We start from the raw sequence: 25,607 nt of genomic DNA, 5'->3' as shown, positions 1-25,607 counted from the left end.
AAAATTTTCTGACTTAAAAAATAATTCCCAAGTGACTTAACATATTTAAAATGATAAATAAAAGTATAAAAAATAGAAGTAAATATAGAAGCAATATTTTTAGTATGCTAGAATGGGGAAAGTCTTTCTGAGCTTAATAAAAATCATAGAAGACCTAAAGAAGGATGTTTATTGTATATTGAAGAAATTGTAGGAGAAAAATTGTAGTGAAAAAAATCAAAAGACAAATGGCAAACTAGGCAAAATATCTACATTATAATAAAGGACTAAATTATTTAAAATATATGAGCTCCTACATATTGACAAGAGAAAATATTCATGTAAATAAGGCACAAAGGACATTAAAAAGAAAATTCATAGAAGGAAAATATAAGCAAGGTCAAAATATTAAAAAGTATTCAATACTCTCATAAAATGATAAATGGATTTTAAAACTGAAAAATTTTGATAGACACTGTATTGGTTAAAGTGTTGACAAAAGGCCATCTGATATAATGATAATGAAGTATAAGTCCTATACAGTGCCACTGGACAATATTCATCAAAAGTTTAAACATATATTCACCCCTTGATCCATTTATAAAAATAGAATTATACATATAAATGTTTGCAGACAAGGATGGAAATCCTTTGCAATATCATTTATGGTAGCAAATGATTAGGCAACATAAATGTTCACCAATAGATGGCTGGATAAATAATGTATGATCTAGTCACAAAGTGTAATAGTATAAGGTCATATAAATGAATATGATTAATATGCATATGTTAATATGCAATAATTTCCAATATTTTGTAAGTAGAAAATGGTAAGATGTGAATTATATATGCATCAGATACTACCATTTGAGTTAAAAAGTGAAAGATTCTTATAGACTTATGTGTAGGTAAATCACAGAATACATCATGAAAGATTAATGAAGTAATGCTGTTACTTCTGCCACAGGAAGGATAATGAGCTCAGAGTAGGAAGAAAACTATTTCTTATCTAATTCTGCATAGGTTCAACTTTTTGGCATTGGGATTTATTTCCTATTAAAACTATTTTATGAATGAAAATTTTAACTAGTAATAGAAGGAATTATTATATCCAGTAAGCTTCTAAGAAATACTCATAAATGAAACAAGAATTGTTTGGGTATGACATATATGCTTTTGCCCTCAGGAGAACTCATATTTAAGATAGCATTTACTGCTCTTGGGCTTCCCTAGTAGCTCAGCTGGTGAAGAATATGCCTACAATGCAGGAAACCCTGGTTTGATTCCTGGGTCAGGAAGATCCCCTGGAGAAGGGACAAGATACCAACTCCAGTATTCTTGGGCTTCCTTGGTGGGTTAAGTAAGTAAAATCGCTCAGTCATGTCTGACTCTTTGCGACCCCATGGACTGTAGCCTACCAGGCTCCTCTGTCCATTGGATTTTCCAGCAAGAGTACTGGAGTGGGTTGCCATTTCCTTCTAACCAATGTTTATTAAGAAAAAATGCTGAATATAAGTAAGAACAGCAAACAAACTTTGTAGCATTTTAATAAGCACCAATCTCAATTACTCAGTCATTAAAAAGAATGAAATAATGACATTTGCAGGAACTTGAATGGACCTAGGGATTATCATACTAAGTGAAGTAAATAAGACAGAGAAACACAATTATCATGTGATATAATCTACATGAGTTTGGGTAAACTCTGGGAGTTGGTGATGCATAGGGAGGCCTGGCGTGCTGCGGTTCATGGCGTCCCAAAGAGTCGGACACGACTGAGTGACCGAACTGAACTGAACTGAACTGATAATCTACATGTAAAATATTTTTTAAAAAATTATTCAAATGAAATTATTTATAAAGCAGAAACAGATTTATAGAGAATGAACTTATGGTTACCAGCAGGGAAGGGTGGCTGGGAGGGATAGATTGCGAGTTTGGAATTGATATGTACATACTAGTATATTTAAGATAGATAACCAAGGACCTATTCCATTTTAATGAAATGTCCAGAATAGGCAAATCTACAGAGACAGAAAATAAACTAGTGGTTGCCAGAGTCACATGTAGGGGTTTATGGGGAGTGATTTCTAATGACTGTGGGGTTTGTTGAGGGTGATTAAAATACTCTAAAATTAGACAGTGGTGACAGTTGTATTACTCTCTAAATATACTATAGACCACTGATTGTATATCTTGATGTATCTGTCATAAGAAAAAAGAAATATGGTAATAAGTGTGGAAATTTATAAAAAGTAAAGAACTGTACATATGCTATTTTTAATCCACTGTTAACTAAAAATCATGTATTTTTACATCATTTGATTAATCTGTATAAATAAATTCAACTGAAAATTGTTCTATCTATATAAGGAAAGACAATATAGCATTCTGACAGTTTAATGTTTTTCTTCTCTGTATACTTATGCTAGTTGACTAGAGTATTCAAACACACAAAAAATAATATTTAAACTCAAGAATTCAGAAAATATAAAAAGAATTAACTCACAGGAATTAGGAAGAATATAATCAATAAAACTACAGAACTTGATAAAATAGAGAAAAACAGATGATCAAAAAAGACTTCTTTTGGTTTGTTGTTACTATTTCCTCCTTGAGAGAATAATGAAAGCTGAAATCAATAATCCAGTATGATATTTTACATACTACTGGGAAATTATGAAGACTAGTTTTAAAAATTACAGGTCTCACAATGGTCTTTTCTTTAATGAAAACAAACAGAAACTCTATATAAAACCTTTAACAATAAAACATAAGTAATAAATTTTAGGTGATTCAATTTTGATATAGATATATAAACTTCTTTTGAGGCAAACTTAATTTGAAATGAGTATCAACAAAAGGTGAAGCAGTCATCATTTTTACAGTCTTCTAACAATTTTTTCCAGTATACTAGCTCCTGTCTAGTGAGTGACTGAATTTAACAGCTCAGGCCAGTACATCACACTCTACGTAGAAGTGGCTTAGAATTTTTCTATTTTAGCATATTATGAGATTATATACACACCAAAAAAAGGTTACAATTTACAATTTATAGTAATGAATTTCATGTTTATAAACATAGCACATCAGAAGTAGCTTTTTAAAAATGTTCAAAATATTGTAATTTTCTATCTGTAATTCTCTTTTCTTTGATTTTCTTTTATTGCCATTTCAGGTTTGCACAATAATTTTTACAAGATAGAATATGAAAGCAATAGATGACTTGTCTAAGGAAAAGTGTCCCTCTATAGTCCTCTTAGGGCAAATTGTGATTATAACTCTACAGCTAGCAATTCTATATAAATAGCTCCTAATTCTTTTTCATACATATAATATTAAACACAAAATGATATTATAGTTACAATGTTTTCTCTCTATTTCAGAATTTTTACTGTCTTCTCTGCTCTCATGTATAAGAATTTATTTGGATTTCTCTCTTCCCATATCAGATACATTTCTTTTACACAGTAGACACTTACTAAATAATAAATGATCTATCATTTCTCTAGCTCAGTATATATGACTAGTACCTTTTCTCCATTAATTCAGCTCTAGCTATGCTGGGAATGAATGATAGTCAAGCATTACTGAAGAGTGATATATATGAAGGCAGAGGATAGAATCTATACAATGAAGGGTAGAATAGACTTTTAAGTGGCAAGAATCTACATTTGATGTCTGTTTGTGTATATGAAAGAGAAAGTCAGAGGCCAAGAGAGAGGGAGAGCAGAAGCACAGGGCTCCCCTGGCCATCTAGTGGCTGAGAATCTGCCTGCCAGTGCAGGGGACATGGGTTTGATCTGCTCCAGGAAGATTCCACATGCAGCGGAGCAGCTAAGCCTGTGCATCACAACTACTGAGCCTGTGCTCTAGAGTCTGGGGGCCACAACCACTGAAGCCTGCACACCCTAGAACCTGTGCTCCACAACAAGATAAGCTACAGTCATGAGAAGCCCACACACCGCACCTAGAGAGTAGGCTCTGCTGTCTACAACCAGGGAAAATCCATGCTCAGCAATGAAGACCGAGCACAGCCAAAAATAAATAAATAAATAAACCTTAAAAAAAAAAAAAAACCAACTTGTGTAAACCATTAGAAACAAAATAGCTTGACTGCAAATGCACCGGGGTAAGGGACTATACGACATGGCCCAGGGTCTTTTGCTTGGTTTCATTTAATAAATATTTGTGATTACATAAGTAAATGAATGAATGATTTTCAGAATCAATGAATAAATAGCTAGCCCAGAAGACACTGAATATGGAGGTGATAAAAATTATTACTGAAAGAAGAAAAGAAATGGAGTAAAGAAAGAAGTGAATGAGAAAGGAGAATGATAAAGTGGACTTGGTTAGCAAAGGTCAATGTGAATGAAATTGACAGATGGATAACTGAATGGAGATGCTTGAAATGTCTAAAGTTTAGAACGGATGGCTAATTTCTCTGAATCAATAAGGGAAGGCAATAATCTTAACAGGAAAATAATCAAAGTAAATGAAGAGATGCAAAAGACTAACAGGTATATAGAGAAATGCCCCAATTCATACATAAATAATAAGAAAAAATACCAACTAAAGCAATGAAAATTATCACTATGTTCTTAACTCCTATATATTAGGGGGAAATATTAGAATGTTTGATAATTTTGAGCTGGCAAGAATGTGGGAACTTTGGACATGTATTGTTGGTGCAGATGTAGTCTGTTCAGTCACTCTAAAGAAAATTGGTTCTACTTATTCATAGTAAGTATAAGTACATCCCATGAGTTGGGTATTTTAGTCTTGAAAATTTTCAAGCAGATTTATAAAAACATAGATAAATCTGTGCCTATGGCAATGGTATTTGTGTAAAGATTGGGGATGATTTGAGTGAACCTATGTTGTAGAATGCATAAACAAAAACTGGTACTACATGTCACATGATTATACACAGTGGTTAGAAGCAACACATCAATTGTATTCATAGCACAGATGGTAAAAGCACAGTAAAAATATATTGGTATTTTAAGTAATGAAGGGCATTTTTATATCCAATAAGCATTTACTACACAATTTTCATATATTTCAAAAGAAGTATAAAATAATTTGATTTAATCTCTGCCTTGAAAAAAAAAGTTTAGGTGTAAGTAATAGAAATAAGCTTATAAAAGAGACTATTCAAAGATATCATAGGAATTTGAGGGCACATAGTAAATAGAGATGACCTGGATCTTCAGAACAGCATGTAAAAGCTCCTGGAGTCAGGAGTAATGAAGTTCAAAAGCTCTTCTCTAGCATCTCTTTACTACAGGCTCTGAGTAAATGAAGTAATCATCTGGTCTTAGTTTCCATAGGTATACAAATTATATTACCTACCTACAAATAAATTACCTATGATAAATGGAAGCTATCAACAATGTTATAATTAACTTCCAGAAATGATTCATATGGATTTGGGGATTAACATATGTACACTACTATATATAATGTAAAATAGACAAACAATAAGGACCTACTGTATAGCACAGGGAACTATAGTCAATATTTTCTAATAACTTACAAGGGAAAATAATTTGAAAAATAATATAGATGAAACTGAACCACTTTTTTGTTCACTTGAAACTGACACATTGTAAATCAACTCTACTTCCATAAAATAAAATAAAAAGAAAAAGCAAACAAACAGAAAGAAAGAAATGATTTACAGAGGAGAGAGATGTGAATAGAGTATAGGATTCAAGTTTTCAGAGAGAATGCAGAAGATATCATCATACTTGATAGTCACACGTGACAAGAAGCAGTGTACACGAAGAAGATGGCAAAATGAAGTGATATATATGAAAGTCTTGGCCATCATGCATTTGCTATCACTAATAATGATGAAATCAGAGATAATGTGCATGGAGTGAAAACCCACAGTGGCAAAAACCGACACATCAGATAGAAGAGATTAAATGAACAAAAATGAAAAACGTCCTGAAGGGCAGGATGAAGGATTTGAGGTCCTTTTCATAATAAAGACTTATTTTAAAATCACAGATGTAGACTGACAGGCATAAATCTCACTTCATTAAGATAGGTAAAGGAATGGATGGCCAGATTATAAATGTCCTCCCTGCCCGCCCCCCACCAAATTCATTCTCCTGATCTCTTCACCTTTATCTTCCATTGTTCTCCAAGACAGACTATCTACTTATAAACATCATTTTATTCTTACTGTGTTCTTATTCTCACTAAATTCTTTCCATTAATTCTCATCTTCCAGATTAGATTACTTTTCTCTTTACAATAAAAACACCATATTCCTTCAACTTTTTAATATTTTACTTCTCACAAGCTGTCGAACAGCTCAGTTCAGTCGTGTCTGTCTCTCTGCAACCCCAAGCGACGCCAGGCTTCCTTGTCCATCAAAAACTACTGGAGTTTAGAAACAGGAGGATGACAAAAATTAGGCCAGAGTGAGTACTGCCATCATCAAGACAATATGTGCAACTCCCAGTCTGTGCTGCAGTACAGATGCTTTTTTCATAGAATTAAAGTTTGGGTGCAAAACAATGTTTAAATTAAAAAAAAAAAGCCCAAGTTATAAATGGAGCTCCAAACCAACTATAACTCAATAAATATATAAAATAAATGGAACTCTGAAAAAAGATGAAATAAATGGAGCTCCAAATCAACTATAACTCAATAAAACATAAAATAAAATGGAGCTTCAAAAATAAATGTAGAAAGTTTAGGTGATGGACACAGTGTACTAATAGGTGGTAACTATGTTTATACATTTTTATTTATATCCATGATCTCCTTTTTTTTTTAAAAAAAGATAAATTTTAAAATAGAATTTTAAAAATATTTAAGAAAATTTGATTAAAACAAAGAAATACATTGGTGAGTAAATCTAACCTAATCAGGCCAAGAGAAAATAAAAGAGGGATGCTTCAATGTTCTTTCTGATATTATTAGAAATATGCTAATAATTTGTAAGTAGCCTACCTGCCAAACAGCAAAGAAACAAGAGATAGAAGAGAAATACAGTCAGTAGAAATATTCTGGGTTATTATAAGTAAAAATAAAATACTTAGGAGAAAGGTGATTAACAAATTATGTACTGAAGAGGAAATATATAAGGAACTGACAAAATGAAGTATCCAAGTGTCTAAGAGAAGTGAGGTTTACAGGCATATTAAATAAAAAATACAATCATTAAAAAATCTTTTGAAAATCATATTATAGTTAACTAATGAAATGTTAAAAGTGAACCTAGAAAAAAATAGAATAATTAGTTCAGCAATTCAGTCAAGGACAAAGTGCAAAAATTTAGGAAGAAATTATTAGAAAAGAGAAAATAATGAGACAACTACACAGGAAAATTCAAGAGGAAAATAAATGAGTGAGTCTTGCTTCTAATTTGAGACAAAGAGTATTATTATTTTATTTTTAAAATGTCAAGAAGATTAATCACAGATGTTGCATTCAATAAAAAGAACACATTTTAAAAAGAAGCACTCAGCTTAGGAATGATGGAAAAAAGGAACAAAAGAGAGCAAGAAAAAAGAAACTTTACTTTTAAAGCCCAATAGCTAATAGTCAATCCATTTTATTGAACTATGAATTTGCTCTAGGTTTTTCAAAAAGAAGTGATGTGAATAAAAGACAGAATCATTTTCTTTTTATATATGAAAATTGGTTTAAATAAAAAAATAACTTTTAATACCTAACAAAACCTTTGTTATCTGCAACAATATAAATGATGGCAATGGTATTTAGTATACTGTATAATAGGAAGGTGCTAAATTATTAGCAGGAAAATGTTTCTACGTAAGAAAAGCTCCATACTAATTTTATTTTATTTTTTTAATTAATTAATTTATATCAATCAGTGGCTAATTACTTTACAATATTATAGTGTTTTTTGCCAAACATCAACATGAATCAGCCACGGGTGCACATGTGTTCCCCATTCGAACCCCATTCCCACTTCCCTCCCCATCCCATCCCCCAGGGTCATCCCAGTGCACCAGCTTCGAACACCCTGTCTCATGCATCAAACCTGGACTGGCAATCTGCTTCACATATAATAATATACACATTTCAACACTACCCTCTCAAATCATCCCACCCACCCCTTCTCCCACAGACTCCAAAAGACTGTTTTTACATCTGTGTCTCTTTTGCTGTCTCGCATATAGGGTCATTGTTACCATCTTTCTAAATTCATGTATATGTGTTAGTATATTGTATTGGTGTTTTTCTTTCTGACTTACTTTACTCTGTATAATAGGCTCCAGTTTCATCCACCTCATTAAAACTGATTCAAATGCATTCTTTTTAATGGCTGAGTAATATTCCATTGTGTATATGTACCACAGCTTTCTTATCCATTTGTCTGAATTGGACATCTAGGTTGCTTCCATGTCCTGGCTATTGTAAACAGTGCTGCGATGAACATTGGGGTGCACGTGTCTCTTTCAATTCTGGTTTCCTCGGTGTGTATGCCCAGCAGTGGGATTGCTGGGTCATATGGCAGCTCTATTTCCAGTTTTTTAAGGGGTCTCCACACTGTTCTCCTTAGTAGCTGTATTAGTTTGCATTCCCACCAACAGTGTAAGAGGGTTCCTTTTTATCCTCACCCTCTCCAGCATTTACAGTTTGCAGACTTTTTGATAGCAGCCATTCTGATGGGCATGAGATGGTACCTCATTGTGGTTTTGATTTGCATTTCTCTGATAATGAGTGATGTTGAGCATCTTTTCATGTGTTTGTTAGCCATCTGTATGTCTTCTTTGGAGAAATGTCTGTTTAGTTCATTGGCCCATTTTTTGATTGGGTCATTTATTTTTCTGGAATTGAGCTGAAGGAGCTGCTTGTATATTTTTTGAGATTAATTCTTTGTCAGTTGCTTCATTTGCTATTATTTTCTCCCATTCTGAAGCCTGTTTTTTCACCTTGCTTATAGTTTCCTTCAATCTGTAAAAGCTTTTAAATTTAATTAGGTCCCATTTGTTTATTTTAGCTTTTATTTCCATTGCACTGGGAGGTGGGTCATAGAGGATGCTGCTGTGATTTATGTCAGAGAGTGTTTTGCCTATGTTTTCCTCTAGGAGTTTTATACTTTCTGGTCTTACATTTATATGTTTAATCCATTTTGAGTTTATTTTTGTGTATGGTGTTAGAAAGTGGTCTAGTTTCATTCTTTTACAAGTGGTTGACCAATTTTTCCAGCATCACTTGTTAAAGAGATTGTCTTTTCTCCACTGTATATTCTTGCCTCGTTTGTCAAAGATAAGGTGTCCATAGGTGCATGGATTTGTCTCTGGGCTTTCTATTTTGTTCCATTGATCCATATTTCTGTCTTTGTGCCAGTACCATACTGCCATACTGTCTTGATGACTGTAGCTTTTTGTAGTATAGTCTGAAGTCAGGCAGGTTGATTCCTCCAGTTCCATTCTTCTTTCTCAAGATTGCTTTGGCTATTCAAGGTTTTTTTTTTTGTATTTCCATACAAATTGTGAAATTATTTGTTCTAGTTCTCTGAAAAATATCATAGGGATTGCCTATAGATTGCTTTAGGTCGTATACTCATTTTCACTATATTGATTCTTCCAATGCATGAACATGGTATATCTCTCCATCTATTTGTGTCATCTTTGATTTCTTTCATCAGTGTTTTATAGTTTTCTATATATAGGTCTTTTGTATCTTTAGGTAGATTTATTCCTAAGTATTTTATTCTTTGTATCACAATGGTGAATGGAATTGTTTCCTTAACTTTCCTTTCTGTTTTCTCATTGTTAGTGTATAGGAATGCATGGGATTTCTGTGTGCTAATTTCATATCCTGCAACTTTACTATATTCATTGACTAGCTCTAGTAATTTTCTGGTGGAGTCTTTAGGGTTTTCTATGTAGAGGATGATGTCATCTGCAAAGAGTGAGAGTTTTACTTCTTCTTTTCCAATCTGGATTTCTTTTATTTATTTTTCTTCTCTGATTGCTGTGACCAAAACTTCCAAAACTATGTTGAATAGTAGTGGTGAGAGTGGGCACACTTGTCTTGTTCCTGACTTTAGGGGAAATGTTTTCAATTTTTCACCATTGAGGATAATGTTTGCTGTGGGTTTATCATATATGGGTTTTATTATGTTGAGGTATGTTCCTTCTATGCCTGCTTTCTGGAGGGTTTTTATCATCAATGGCTGTTCAATTTTGTCAAAGGCTTTTTCTTCATCTACTGAAATAATCATATGATTTTTAACTTTAAATTTGTTAATGTGGTGTATCACATTGATTGATTTGTGGATATTAAAGAATCCTTGCATCGCTGGGATAAAGCCCACTTGGTCATGATGTATGATCTTTTTAATATGTTGTTGGATTCTGTTTGCTAGAATTTTGTTAAGGATTTTTGCGTCTATGTTCATCAGTGATATTGGCTTGCAATTTTCTTCTTTTGTGGCATCTTTGTCTGGTTTTTGTATTAGGGTGCTGGTGGTCTCATAGAATGAGTTTGGAAGTTTACCTTCCTCTGCAATTTTCTGGAAGAGTTTGAGTAGGATAGGTGCTAGCTCTTCTCTGAATTTTTGGTAGAATTCAGCTGTGAAGCCATCTGGTCAAGGGTCAATCCAAGAAGGACATATAACAATTATAAAAATATATGCATCCAACATAGGAGCACTGCAATATGTAAGGCAAATGCAAACAAGTATGAAAGGGGAAATTAACAGTAACACAATAATAGTGGGAGACTTTAACACCCCTTTCACACCTATGTATAGATCAACTAAACAGAAAGTTAACAAGGAAGCACAAACTTTAAATGATTCACTGGACCAGTTAGACCTGATTGGTATCTATAGGACATTTCACACCAAAACAATGAATTTCACCTTTTTCTCAAGTGCACACAGAAACTTCTTCAGGATAGGTCTCATCCTGGGCCATAAATCTAGCCTTGGTAAATTCAAAAAAATTGAAATCATTCCAAGCATCCTTTCTGATCACAATGTGGTAAGATTAGTTGTCAACTACAGGAAAAATAAACTATTAAAAATACAAACATATGGAGGCTAAACAACACACTTCTGAATAACCAACAAATCACTGAAGAAATCAAAAAAGAAATCAAAATATACATAGAAATGAATGAAAATGAAAACACAACAACCCAAAACCTATGGTACTCAGTAAAATCAGTGCTAAGGGGAAGGTTCATAGCAATACAAGGTTACCTCAAGAAACAAGAGAAAAGTCAAATAAATAACCTAACTCTACACTTAAAGCAACTAGAGAAGGAAGAAATGAAGAACCCCAGGGTTAGTAGAAGGAATGAAATCATAAAACTTAGGGCAGAAATAAATGAAAAAGAAACAAAGGAGACCATAGCAAAGATCAACAAAGCTAAAAGCTGGTTCTTTGAGAAGATAAATAAAATAGACAAAGCATTTGCCAGACTCATTAAAAAGAGAAAGAAAAAAAAAAGGGAGAAGAATCAAATCAAAAAAATCAGAAATGAAAATGGAGAAATCACAACAGTCAACACAGAAATACAAAGGATCATAACAGACTACTATCAGCAACTATATGCCAATAAAATGGACAACTTGGAAGAAATGGACAAGTTCTTGGAAAAGTATAACTTTCCAAAACGGAACCAGGAAGAAATAGAAAATCTTAACAGACCCATCACAAGCATGGAAACTGAAACTGTAATCAGAAATCTTCCAGCAAACAAAAGTCCATACTAATTTTAAAAGGTGAAATATAATTTTGCTTCTCTGTTAACTTTTAAACAAAACTAGGTGTGATACACAGCAATCTTAACAGTGATAAATGATATGGTACTATTAGATTTTCTTTCTAAGCTGAGAGTAGAAGGGGTCAATTCCATTAGAAGAGTTATCTTTGCACCTGGTAACTTATATTCAAAAGTTGAATTGTTCTAATATTTAACTTGAGTTAAACTGATTTCATACAGTATTGATTTCATAGAGTACAAAGCCATAATAAGTCGATCATTTTGTCATCTGTATCCAAAAACCAGAAATGGAGCCAATTCTCTTGTAAAACATGATTATATGTCTAAGTTTGATCTATCATTCCCCTACTCCAAATATGTATATGAAATGGTTATTTTTATTTCAATAAACTGCTACTTTTTTTGCTAATTTCGTTGTGTAAGAATTCTGTAAGAGGACAAGTCAAAGGAATGCTTGCTAAATTTATGCCTCTAGGACTCAAATTTTAACAGGAGAAAACAACTACAAGACAGCATTTGAAAAAAGTAATAAAATAATTTAATATTCTCTGAAGAAATCATCCTTTTAATTGCATATTACTTTATTAGATACTATGTAAAACACAAGAGAAAAATCTATAACTTGATTTCTGACTTCAAAACATCTATTGCTTTAATGGAGAAGTAAAAGAGTAAAGGAGGGAGATAAATAAAATTATAAATAAATAAATATGGCCATATATTTCTTTAGACAAATTCTAGATATAGAAAGGAGAAATAAGTGGAGAGAGTCAGCATGTTTGGAAGAAGACTCCATTAAAGAAGAAAGATTTGAGCTCGTAGGTTTTAAAAATATCCAGAATTTTTAGAAACAAAGAGGGAAAGTACAATCTAAGTAGAAGAAAAAAAGCAAAAAATGTTTATGATATATGGGTTCTTAGGAGCTTGAAGAAGCCTGGGTACTCCTAATCAGAAATTTTTAGAGTCCAAAAACAGTTAGAAAAAAGTATAACAAAGGTAAAGAAAAATGAATCAAATATATTCAAGTACATTTATCATATCAACAAAAACAGTTTTTGATGGAGGAATATATGTGCTTTTTAAAATTAACACATTCAGTAACAAGATTAAGCAGTGGGTCAAATGACTCCCATTACTGAAGGAGCAGTGGTTTTCAAAGCCTGAAAGTAAGAGATTTTGAGATATTAGCAACAAGTTTTAACATGATATGAATATGTTTATTACTCCACAGTGATATTTCACAGTGGTCACTTCACAGAGATATAGTCATTGTTGCTGCTAACAACTGGTCTGTGGCATACATTCACAACTGAAAGAAATGTTAACTTTCAGGGAGAGAGTAAAGAAAATAAAAGTGCAAAATTTTTCCTTAAGAAACTTCATGGGCCCCCTCCAATTCTATCCATGGACCTCTTAGTGCCCAGTGAGTCAGACTAATAATCTAGAGAAGTTAATGGGAAACCACCACTCACTAAGCGCAGAACGAGTGTGGGGCATAGTAAAATTGCTTCTTGTCATTTTTGTAACATGTTATTGTGCTGGGCATTGATATTTGAAAGATGAGAAAACCAAAGCTGAAAAGTTTTGGGTGACCTGCCTGGGGTCAAATACACTATGATTGCCAGCTACAGGATTAGATTTCAAATTTTGGCACGTTCCATAGCCTTCATTTGCTTTTCCTACTGTGGAATATGACCTAGAGAATCAGCAGAATGTCTTAAACGGGCAAGCAAGAGATGAAAACAGCCAGAGTTAAGCTGTTTTCAAGAGCAGTAGAGATACAGATGGTGGCTCAGACAGTAAAGAATCCGCCTGCAGTGTGGGAGACCCGAGTTTGATCTCTGGTTTGGGAAGACCCCCTGAGGAGGGAATGGCAACCCACTCCAGTATTTTGCCAGGAGAATCCCCATGGACAGAGGAGCCTGGTGGGCTGCAGTCCATGGGGTTGCAGAGACTTGGACATGAATGACTAAGCACAGAGATTCAGATGAAGTGTGGGACAGGGCCAGACTTTATGGGGTTATAAAAAGCATTCAAAAGTAAATAAAAGTAAATGCTTTGGAGCATAGAAAAATAAGCACCTGGGGAGCAAGATGACAAAAGCAGGTATTTAAAGAAAAGATAATCAGATGCCTTGTAGTGGTAAAGGATTATTGTAATATTTTTGGTCCAAAAGATTTTGGTATAGGTCTAATATGGTGCATTATACTCTAATGCCTTTTCTAAAATTAATCAAATCCATTAACAATTTTCTGAATTGTTTTTGGGTTTTTTTCTAAATATCCATTCTTAAATATAGCAAGATACACAATACAGAAACACATACCACTTGCTAGTCTTAAACATAGAGAAACATACATCTACTTACCAACACTTGTGCAACTTTCACCATCCACATCCAGCTTCCACCCTTCATAACATGAGCACTTGACTGTCTGTTTGTGTTGTTCACACACTTGACTGCACTTTAGATGATTGCTACAATAATCTACAATTTCACACGTTTTATTGTCTCTGCCAAGTTGAAGTCCTTCAGGGCAGGAACAGACAATTCCTCTTCCAGGAATAACAGAACAGTGGTTGCTACAGCCTCCATTGTTCAGTGAACATTCATCTATAAAAGGAGAGGAACAGATAATAGGACATCATTAATTGTATTGTCCAATTAAATACTAATCATTGAACTCATTTTTTTAAATATAGAATTAAAGATTATAAATAAATTGAGTAAGATCTTTTCAGATTTTTTTTAAATTTAGTCCTAAAGTGGTAGGGATGATGAAAAATGTATCCAATGATCAAATAGAATTCTATATGATACAAATTGGCTGCCCATGTGGTGTCAGTGGTAAAGAATCTGCCTGCCAGTGCAAGAGAGGTAAGAGATGTGGGTTCGATCCCTGGATTGGGAAGATCCGCTGGAGAAGGAAATTGCAACCCATTCCAGTGTACCTGCCTGGGAAATCCCATGGACAGAGGAGCCTGGTGAGCTGAAAAGAGTCAGACATGACAAGCATAGCACAGGCTAATGATATAAATTGGGAATGGAACATTTGCATTTCTCTAAATTTTAGAGTACACTTTATTGTACTCCATAGAACTGAAGTGAGTTAAGTGTTTCTGTTATTACTGGAAAGATTATGCTCAGTCTTTTAGCAATTATGCAAAAATCAGAATTTTGGAGCTTCCAAAAGAGACACACATATACTGAAGACCTGAAAATTTGATTATCACAGTGTTTATAAACACGCAGGCACATGCATATATATGTGTATGTATATATCTATGTATTGTTTTCTACATCTATAGTCTGATTTAAAATTATAATCCAGAATGGGTTAGTTTATCCTTTACTGACTACAGATATTTATTTAGGTAAATTACACATTGTACCTCATATATTTATTATTATTATTAATTCAATGAGGACATGGAAATAGAATAAACAATACACAAAAATACTTGACCTGGCATTTTGGGCTGAAATGATGAGCAACTAACCTTGACTGCACAGATGATAATAGTTTGATAAAGAAATAATTTTTCTTGAAGGCACTTATTTATAATTACACATTAGATACATTTATCATTCTACTTCATCACAAAATTGTAGGATCTATGAGAATATACAAACATCCTTTCTGTTTACCATGTATATCCCATAAATAGTTTACCATATATATCCCATATATATACCATATATCCCATGTATATCCCATACTCTAGCATACAGTAGGCAGTTAAAAATACATATTGAATAACAAAATTTAACAAAATCATCCAAAAGCACACAACTGTCCCTAAATTGATCTAGTGTCTGTCCACCTGGAAAATTTTAAAGTATCATATTTATGCACTTGACAAAAATAGCCAGCAATTATTTTTGCAACCATTATATTAACTCTTGCTATATATTACTATATTCAGTTCAGTTCAGTCACTCAGTCGTGTCCAACTCTTTGCGACCCCATGAATTGTAGCACGCCAGGCCTCCCTGTCCATCACCAACTCCCGGAGTTTACTCAAACTCATGCCCATCGAGTCGGTGATACCATCCAGCCATCTCATCCTCTGTCATCCCCTTCTCCTCCTGCCCCCAATCCCTCCCAGCATCAGGGTCTTTTCCAAGGAGTCAACTCTTCGCATGAGGTGGCCAAAGTATTGGAGTTTCAGCTTCACCATCAGTCCTTCCAATGAACACCCAGGACTGATCTCCTTTAGGATGGACTGGTTGGATCTCCTTGCAGTCCAAGGGACTCTCAAGAGTCTTCTCCAACACCACAGTTCAAAAGCATCAATTTTTCAGTGCTCGGCTTTCTTCACAGTCCAACTCTCACATCCATACATGACCACTGGAAAAACCATAGCCAGATACATTTATCATTCTACTTCATCACAAAATTATGACCAGATGGACCTTTGTTGGCAAAGTAATGTCTCTGCTTTTTAATATGCTATATTAGGAGTCTATTAACAAGGACAAAATAAGTCTTCTCTTCCTTGGCTTTAAAAATATTTGAGTAGTTTTCAAAGTGTGTTCATTTAGATGTATTTTTAGACATACTGAAAAGGAATATTGTTCAATGATTTGTGAATTGCAATAATATTTTCTTATATAGCTCTAATATGTTTTGTTCTCTATGGAAATTCACCCAGTTCAAAAATTTGGACTGGAAAGTTAAGGCTTTCAAAAATATTCTCTGCAGATTTAAAAATTCTTTATGGGTCAACTATTCTTCACATTTATCACCATAAAAGATGTTACAGCAATAAGAAAAGAAAAATAACTACATCAACTGCTGTCTCTAAGAATTCAATTCAAGTTTGGTATTATTTTAAAGAAAAAAGAGATTCATTTCTTGGTTCCTCCAAGTATGTTTGTTCACCTATAATCGTAATCATTTCAAAATAGCAGTCGTTTTAAAGTATTTGCCCCATTTTAGTTCAATTTACACTCTTTTTCAAGAGAATTACTGTAAAGTAATGTCATCATACACAGCAGGTGAAAAAAAATTGTTACAATGCTTTTAGCTTATTTCAAGTATGATTGTTCACTCACTATTCAAATGTCTCTTTCTGATACTACCTTTAGAATTAAGTCATAGATTTTAGGATAAATGCAAATTCACATTGAAATATGCAAATTAACATATATAATTGAATTGCAATATTAGTATCACTAGTCCCTTGCCAATTTTCCCTTAACCCTAAACCTATCATCCTGTAGCTTCTTTTAAAATTTTGTTACCTGAGAAAGATGCTCTCATTGACCAAACTTCAGTCAAGAGTCTCTTAATCTTCCTTTTAGCTAGTCCTCAGTCTTGGCCAGTAAAAACTGCAGACTCTCAGCACAAACAATTTCATTGTCTAATGTTCTCCCCATCCCCTTGCTCTCAACCCAAGAAAAGACTTGGATACATAGTACAGTTTCTAAAAGCTCATAGCAGCATCCTTAGAATGATTTCAGCCCCCCTTATGTGCCTGCCTAAGAAAGCTCCATGACTCCATGAAGCTGTCAGGAGAATTCATTGTTTGTTTCAGCCACAACCTGATGATAGGCAGACAACCCCCTGAACCCCATATTAGAGCAATTATTTTTGAAAGTTTGCAATATAAATCCTTTTTTTCCCCTCTCTTTTGCACCCTTGCCATGCAAATCTTCTACCACACAGAGTGTTTTGTTTTGTTTTGTTTTTTGAGCACCTGCCAGTCACCTTTTGAAATATAAACATTCAAAGAGATAACTCTCTCAGTCTTACTCCCAGCCCTTTTGAGCATTTTGCTCTGATTTGTATCACTGACTCCAGTCCTAAGGGATTCCCTGGTGGCTCAGTGGTAAAGAATCCATCTGCCAATGCAGGAGACTCAAGTTTGATCCCTGGGTTGGGAAGATCCCCTGGAGAAGGAAATGGAAACCCATTCCAATATTCTTGCCTGGGAAATCCCATGGACAGGTGAGCTTAGTGGGCTACGGTCCTGGGGTCACAAAGAGTTGGACATGACTTAGCGATTAAACAACTTCAGTCATAAGGATAAGAGAAGTTAGTATCTTCTCTGGAATGAGCACCAATTATTAAAACCAAGAGGCCTAGACACATGCACCCTTCCTCCCCATCTCAAATCCCCCAACCCCGCACCCCTGCTTAGCATCCCTAAGCACATTCCAGCCTTTAAATTTTCTCACCATTTGTTTTGATGAAGCTGATTTCAATTTATGTTGGACACTCATCCTATTGCAATAGTCATTACTGAATGAGATTGATCTTTATCATTTTAACTGGTGTTCAGTTTTGCTTATTTTTGACATACATTTGTAACAAAAATCAACAGTTAACTCCCATCACAAATGGTTAAAATCTTATCTTGTGTGTGTGTTTAGTCACTAAGTTGTGTTTGACTTTTTTGAGACCTCATAGACTGTAGCCCACCAGGCTCCTCTGTCTGTGGGATTTTCCAAGCAAGAATACTGGAATAGGTTGTGATTCCTTCCTCCAGAGGATCTTCTTGACCCAGGGATTGAACCCATGTCTCCTGTGTTAGCAGATGGGTTCTTTATCACTGAGCCACCATTTGTTTCTTAAGTGCATTTCCTTTTGAAATAACTTAAAATTCCCCTGGGTGGGGGTGTGGGGGGAATCTTTACACTAGGATTAAATTCCACAAGCTTTTTTTTTTTTTTTTTTAAATTTTATAGATCAGATTTATTTGGAGAAAACAACCTGACTACACAAAGGATGGAAGTTTACATCTGAAGACATCTCCCAAGTATTGAGTCTACAGATTACAAGTTATTTTCATAAACTTTACACATATTAAGGAGTAGGATAGGAATCATCTCTGCTTTTGTTTCAACAGTAGGTAGGAAAGTAGAGAGGGAAAGAAGAGCTATTTTGGATACAACTATTTGGAAGGAGTTGACATGAAGAGTGCCAATCCTACAGTTTCATCCTCTATAGCAAATGGCTTAAAAAAAACATTATCAACTTAGGGTATCTCTCTCTAAAATCCACTTCTTAGCTACTAACCAATTCATGTCAATGATTTTAAGTTAATTCACTTGGTATACTTTTCATGTCCACTGGGTAAATGACTCATGATGCCCATTGCTGCAGCATTCAAACCAACACCCTTGTCTAGCTGGACAGGACCTAACCTAGGATTGATGGGGGGAAAAAAACTTGAAAACAAGAGAACAAAGTGTCTTTTCTCTACAGGTACCAATATTGCTGATAAATGATACCAAGCAAAATTGTGGAGAACTAAAACATTGTACAAAATGTTTATAGTGCTTTGTATTCCACCTATGTCAGTATTTATGTGATTCAATCAATTTTTCTAGAAAATGGTTAAATAGTTTGATGAGTCATTGTTTATTCTGCTATGGTAATAGACTGATACTGTATAATCCTGTGGATGCCTCCTAGTTAATTCTGTCTGAATTAAGCAACTAAAGCAACTACCTAGGACTCATATTCTTCAAAAGTAAAATAAATGCTCAATGAGTTTAAAAAAATTACCATCTACATGACTGATAGTACAGAGGTGCACATAAAAGCACTTCTTTCTTTTAGGAGAAAGAAGAGCCTTCTGCAATTCAGTTCCTTGACCAGTGTGTGTTTTTGTTTTTCACTGTTCCAGTTCTTCCTCAACTTCATCTCATAAAAGACAGAGTGTATAAGTTCAATATGCCACAGGATATGCCAATCAGGATAAAAATATCTTTTTATGTTCTCTGGTACTTACAAATCCAGCTTTACTGAGATGTTTTATACTGTCTATAATTATTTAAAATCCTTGACTAAGGCTTCTTGGCCAATGAGTACAGTAGTTTGATAAGCAAGAGCTGGGTTTCAATCTTGAAGTAGAGAAATAAACTCAAAAGAAATTCCCTTTCCTTTTTTTACTTTCCCAATTGAGGGAGCAGAGGATAGGAAAATAAGGTCGCATCTTCTTATGATTCTCTACATTTTTCTAATGACAGTATTTTCTCTTCTTTTTCTTTTGTTTCCTTCATTTACCCCAAAAGGTGAAAAAAGGGTAGAAAACCACTAATTTATTTCAATACCTGAAATACATCAGATATTATGACCATGATTTCCTGACAGACATCATTATGTCCATTTTTTTTTTTTATGAAGAAACTGACAATTCCAGAAGTTGAGTCACCTTTCTAGGTGACTTAATTAACAAATTGAAGGAGAGAATTCAAACCTGTCAAAATCTTATTTTTTTCTATAAATGCACATTTTCAATTTTAATACTGCTGATAGTTTCCTTCTTTTAGAAACCTCATGAGCAATTTTCATATATTATAAGGTAAGAGATCTTTCCATCCACCAAACTACTTTATCAGGGAGAATAAGCTGGAAGAAAAAGAAGTGAATACATGTAAACTAACTCTGTCATTCCTTAACTGCAATTTTTTTTTGTTTAATTTTTAAAGCTTTTTTAAATGTTAGCAATGCTGAATGAAGACTGTTGTATTTACTGTTTCAAGGTTATTTTATAGAATCACAGATTGTTTGGAAGATATTTTATTGCACAAATTTTAAAAAGAACAAGTCTTTTTATATCACTCAATATGCTATTAATGCTCAATTCAGATCAAAATATGATAACTGTAGACTTAAATGTAGTTGTCTTCCTATTTCTAATCAGGTAGCTTCATGATTTCCTAAAGTCATTTTCTTACTGCCTCAAGTCATCTCATTATTGTTCTTATCATTCTGTAAACTCTTCATTACTCTATTGATGTCACCTCAGTATTGTCTGGAAAACATATTTTTAAAAATCTCCTTGTTAAATCTCTGATCTCCCCACAGAGAAGGAAATGTAATTGCTTTATATGTGCTGGTGGCATAAGGAGATGGCTAGTCACAATTTATTTCAAAGCTCAAAAGCTATCAGATTGAAATCATTTTAACTAGAGAAAACATACTAAAGAAAGCTACTGTATGAGAACTAAAAACTTCTGAGAAAATCATATAAAATTGAATAATAGACTAAGTGACTAATACTTTCACTTCATTATCCAGTTTCTTCTTTTCACGTTCCTAAAAAAGGTTTCTAGTATAACGATCAGAAGGCTGGACAAAATCTATTGGATGGTAGTAAACTTCATCCCATGGTTTAGCAATAGCAGTAATCTCCTTTAGTAGTAACAGGAATCTGTTCTGAGTGACTCACTGATGAAAAAATAATCAGTTCAATTGTGGAAACAACATTGAATATTCAGAGATCTTAAGTGAAAGCATTAGTCACCCAGTCGTGTCCAACTCTTCACAAGCCCATGGACTGTAGCCTGCCAGGCTCCTCTATCCTCTATCCACGGAATTCTCCAGGCAAAAATACTGGAGTCAGTAACCATTTCCTCCTCCAGGGGATCTTCCCGACCCAGGAGTTGAACCCAGGTCTCTTGTACTACAGGCAGACTCTTTACTCTCTGAGTCACCAGGGATGCCCAAATGAGGAACACAGCTATACAACTGTTAGGTTAGCTGGATGAACGCTAACCTTCTCTGCTTAATTTTTACAAATTTATGATCATATTTAAATTTTCAAATAAATATACAGTGCCTGCAAAATGTAAGCAGGGTTCATGCTAAAATTTACATTTAAAGGGAATGACTGGAAGGAGCTAATGCTTCTAGAGTAAGTATCAAGGAGTAGACTAAAAGGTTCTAGTCTCCAGAGAGAAGCAAGGCAGTGAAGTGTACAATACCACAGAGGTCGCCTTCATCAGACCCGTCAGGACAATCGCGTCTCCCATTGCAGAGTTTCTCTGGCTGCAGGCAGACTGAGGTGTCATTAGCACAAGGGTACTTGGGTGGTCCACACAAGAAATTGTCACAATCATCTTCATCTGATTGATCTTCACAATCAATATCTCCATCACAGACCCAGGCTTTGCTGATGCATCTCCCTTAAGAAAATAGAAACAACATGCATTTAATTTTTGCAATTAAGCCATGGTAATAATGAGTGATCACTGTGTTCAGTCAGAGCAGAACAAATTGCTATTACCAAGAAATCTATTTGGTGACAGTTTGACAGCTTACTTTCACATAGACATTTGAGTAGTACTTGTCTTGATTGTTAACAGTGTTCTTAGCATGAAAGCCTTGATACTTTCTTTAGTTTCAAGTTATTGATTTACTCTATTAAAAAGAAAAAAATAGTATAACTAAATAAAAGTTTAATTACAATACTTTTAAGAGCAAATTTTAAAATATATTTTTATAGTAGTATAAGTCCCTTTCACAGTCCTAAATTTAGATAAATGCTATCAGTGTCTTCTGGAGCTCTAAAATTAAGTAAATGCTTTATTTTTTAAGGTGACAATGTTTCTGTCATTACATTTACAACCTTAAGACTTCAACTTCTCATATTCAGACTATGTACATGCCCTTTCACAGAAGAATATAAAATGTTACTAAACATTTTAGTAGTTAAGATATATACAGACAAAATTTAGAGAAATATATTTTCTTTATTGACTTTGAAAGAAAAAAAAATATTATTTAGCCAGAATGTTTCAAAAGCAAAAATGTGAAATTCCTGGAAAGCAATGTTTTTTGTCTATTAAAATTGCTTTATTAAAAAGTATTCCTTTACAGAATATTTTTATTTTTCTTCTAATTAAAATTGTGTTTTCTAAATTATACAATATTAAAGTGTAATGGAAATAAAAAATCTACCTAAAAGGGTAAATGCTAGTTATTGGCTGATTACATACCAACATTTCATAAAATGAGTGGGGCAAATAAAAAGGAAATGGAAAAATATTAAATTGTATATGTCTAAGTGTCATTATGTATTTAAAGGTCTTCTTCAAACTTAAGCATATTGCATTTTAATGTACTTGAATACTGGTGAAAAGATGCTTTATTTATAGAAATATGTTAACAATTTTCCATGCTATTATATGTTAAATAAGAGAAAAACATAAATGATCAGATCCACATGTAATATAAATTATTATATAGAATATCTAATATAGAATATTATATTCTATTATATTCAACACTATTTATTTATCAAAATATTCTTAAAAAAGAATGGACGAATACTTCATTAATGACTGATTATAAATAGAAGAATATTATAAATTTTCCCTTAACAACATAGCTAAAACAAAGTTAATATTTTATATTACCTGGAAATATTATGTAGTGCAATTAGATAGTAGAAAGACATGAGGTATAAAACTAGAAAATAATATCATTACATGAAGTTAATGCAATTGCATAATTATAAATCAGTAAAACTAAGTTAGAACTATAAGAAACTGAGAAGTTTAAAAAAATGTAGATAGTTTCAAAAACGCTACAAAAATCAATAGATTCCATGTATATGACTACAGCAGAAGAAAAGGTCAGCCAAAAAATCTACAACAACACAAAGTATTTTGGGTTAAACTATAAGAACTGTGTATTATTTGTATGAAAAACATCAAAAGTTTATTTAAAAAAACTCAAAAGAAGCCTTGAATAAAGACATAGTTTGATTTCAGAGAGTAAAATATATTAATAGAAAGGTATTATTTTTCCTCAAATTAATTCCATCCCAATTTTAATTTTATTATTTTAATCCCATGAACTTATCCTAAACTTAAGAAAATAAAATTGCAAATATTATGGGGTGTCTTCTAAAATATACAGTTTGCTGAGTAGGAACTAAATATGCCAAATATTTAGACATGTTTTAAAAGTAACATTAGTTAAATTTTGTCATGATGGAATATAAGTATGCATCAAGAATTAAATAGCATAGTGACATTAGAAGTAAAGTCACTTATCTATGTGGTTTTAATATACAAAAATTGACTATTCAAAATAGTAGAGAATAAACAATTACAAAATTAATTCTGTTAGGATTATTGATGAGCCACCTGGAGAAAAATATAAGGCTGAATCTTCACTCAATATTTACACCAAAGTAAATTAAAGACAGATCAAGGAAGTAAGTGTTTTAAAACAAAAATGATAAAAGCAAAACCATTCTAGAATAAAATAGCTATTAAAACAAAACCCTGAAATGGTCATTATACAAACACAGAGAGCATAAAGGACAAGTTGATAAACTTAAATACTGTCCATATTAAACAATAAAATCCATCTATAAAGTCAAAATAAAGTCAATAAAACAGAAAAAGAAATCACTATATTTGACAAAAAAGGTACATTACTTTGAAATAGAAAAGGTTCCTATAAATCAATATGATAAAAATCAATAAATCAGTATAAGTGCAAGGTTTATAATGAATCAAAATAGCTTATCAACATATGGAGTTAAAAACATCTTTCAATTAAAAAAATAAAAACAACAATTTGATAGCATTTTTCCTCTGTTGGATTACGATTAAAAAGCTGTGTAACACAAAGATAAATTTGACAGGGGTATGAAAAACAACACCAGTGTTAAAGGGGCTACAGATTGGGATCATTTCTTTGTAAGGCAATATTATGAAATCTAGTAATGAAAAATATATCAACTTTTCACCACTGTAGTTCTAATTTTAGAATATTTTTCCATTGGTATATTATACCCAAATGTACAAGATACATAACGAGCATCTGTGTTGCTGCTTTGTCTGTATTAGCAAAAGTCTGGTAGCAAGTTAAATTCAGACTGCAAGACTGGCAACATCAATTACAATGCATCCATACATTGAAATTATATACTCGAGTGAAAAAGAATGAGATAATTCTGCATAAGTTAAAATAAAATAATCTCCCTATCATGTTAATAAAAAGGGCCTACAACTGAGTATGCTGTAGATATTCTTTTATGTTAGAACTATCTGTTTAGCAATATGTGTGACTATATTTCCATACATATGTCAATATAAGCACATATATAGGCTTGTTTCTACATGAATTCTTTATGAAGGCCTACACAGGAAATAATTAAAAGTGACTGCCTCTGGTGAGGAAGTCTTAAGGTACATGGGAGTAAGAGGCAGATTAATTTTTCATTAAAACCTTTTGTGTTATTTTCCCTTCCACTATATTTCTGCATAATTTTTAAAAAAATACTATCTCACCTTAAAATGATAAATATGAAACATATAACACATGCCACAAAGTCTGGTAGTTTCTACAGACACAGAGGTTATTCTGTACCTTATATTTTCCAAGAGACTTTAGGTGATATAAAAAAGTCCTAAGAGCCATTCCCTATCCCTAAGGAGTCTATGATATAGTTAGTCTTGCTATGTTACAAGAGATATGAATAAATATGAATAAACAGCTTAGATAAAATCTACAAGTTTCAATAGCTCTTTCTTCCCAGGTATTTTGCAGGGGATGTTTGAAACAATTGCTTTTCCCTTTCTTGTTTAGTTTTAATTTTTATACAAAAGGAAGGTAAGATGATACTCCAGGTATGATAAGTTAAATTTCTATTTCATGACCATCAAAACTTGTCCACTACTTGAAATGTGTAAGACTCTTGTGGAAATTGTAGTTTTGTCCTTTGAGCAAAAAGAATAATGGCTGAGCAACAATAGCAATGACAACAAACAGATAATAGCAAAAGTCAGCTACTGGTATTATGGAAGCTACTATAATCACTTAAATCACATTGGTGCTCTCATACACTCAGGACATTGTAAGGACTATTTTGATTTGTGTATCCTTGAGATACATAGTTTAGGTTAAAAGTCAGTACAAAATCAACAGGTATAGGAAAACTAAGGGTTCCTAGAAGTTATTAGAATATGTGTTGCTTTCCTGAATTCATACTATCACTTAACAGATTTTGCTTATCTCTGCTAAACTGTTTTGGCTACCAAAAAAAAAATTGAGAGAAAGATTTATTAATTTGTAAACTGCTTAACTTTCTTTTGACCCAATGAGAGACAACAGGCTATTACAGGACAATTTCTGTTC

At 33.1% G+C, this 25,607-nt stretch overlaps 1 protein-coding gene across 1 annotated transcript in view; it reads right to left on the bottom strand.

The window, feature by feature from the left end:
- The window catches only part of LRP1B (LDL receptor related protein 1B), a 1,867,078-nt gene that overhangs the window by 727,698 nt on the left and 1,113,773 nt on the right, over positions 1 to 25,607 (bottom strand). The window contains exons 22-23 of the mRNA XM_061135390.1: positions 21,437 to 21,637; positions 14,084 to 14,329 (exon numbers count right to left, since the gene is read on the bottom strand). Of these exons, the coding sequence (XP_060991373.1) occupies positions 14,084 to 14,329; positions 21,437 to 21,637 (447 nt within the window). The remainder of the gene's footprint in view (positions 1 to 14,083; positions 14,330 to 21,436; positions 21,638 to 25,607) is intronic.

This window comes from Dama dama, chromosome 33 (genome assembly GCF_033118175.1).
Source record: "Dama dama isolate Ldn47 chromosome 33, ASM3311817v1, whole genome shotgun sequence".
NCBI lineage: Eukaryota > Metazoa > Chordata > Mammalia > Artiodactyla > Cervidae > Dama > Dama dama.
Note: the sequence above shows the minus strand (reverse complement) of the source record. Positions and strands in the feature narration are given on the sequence as shown.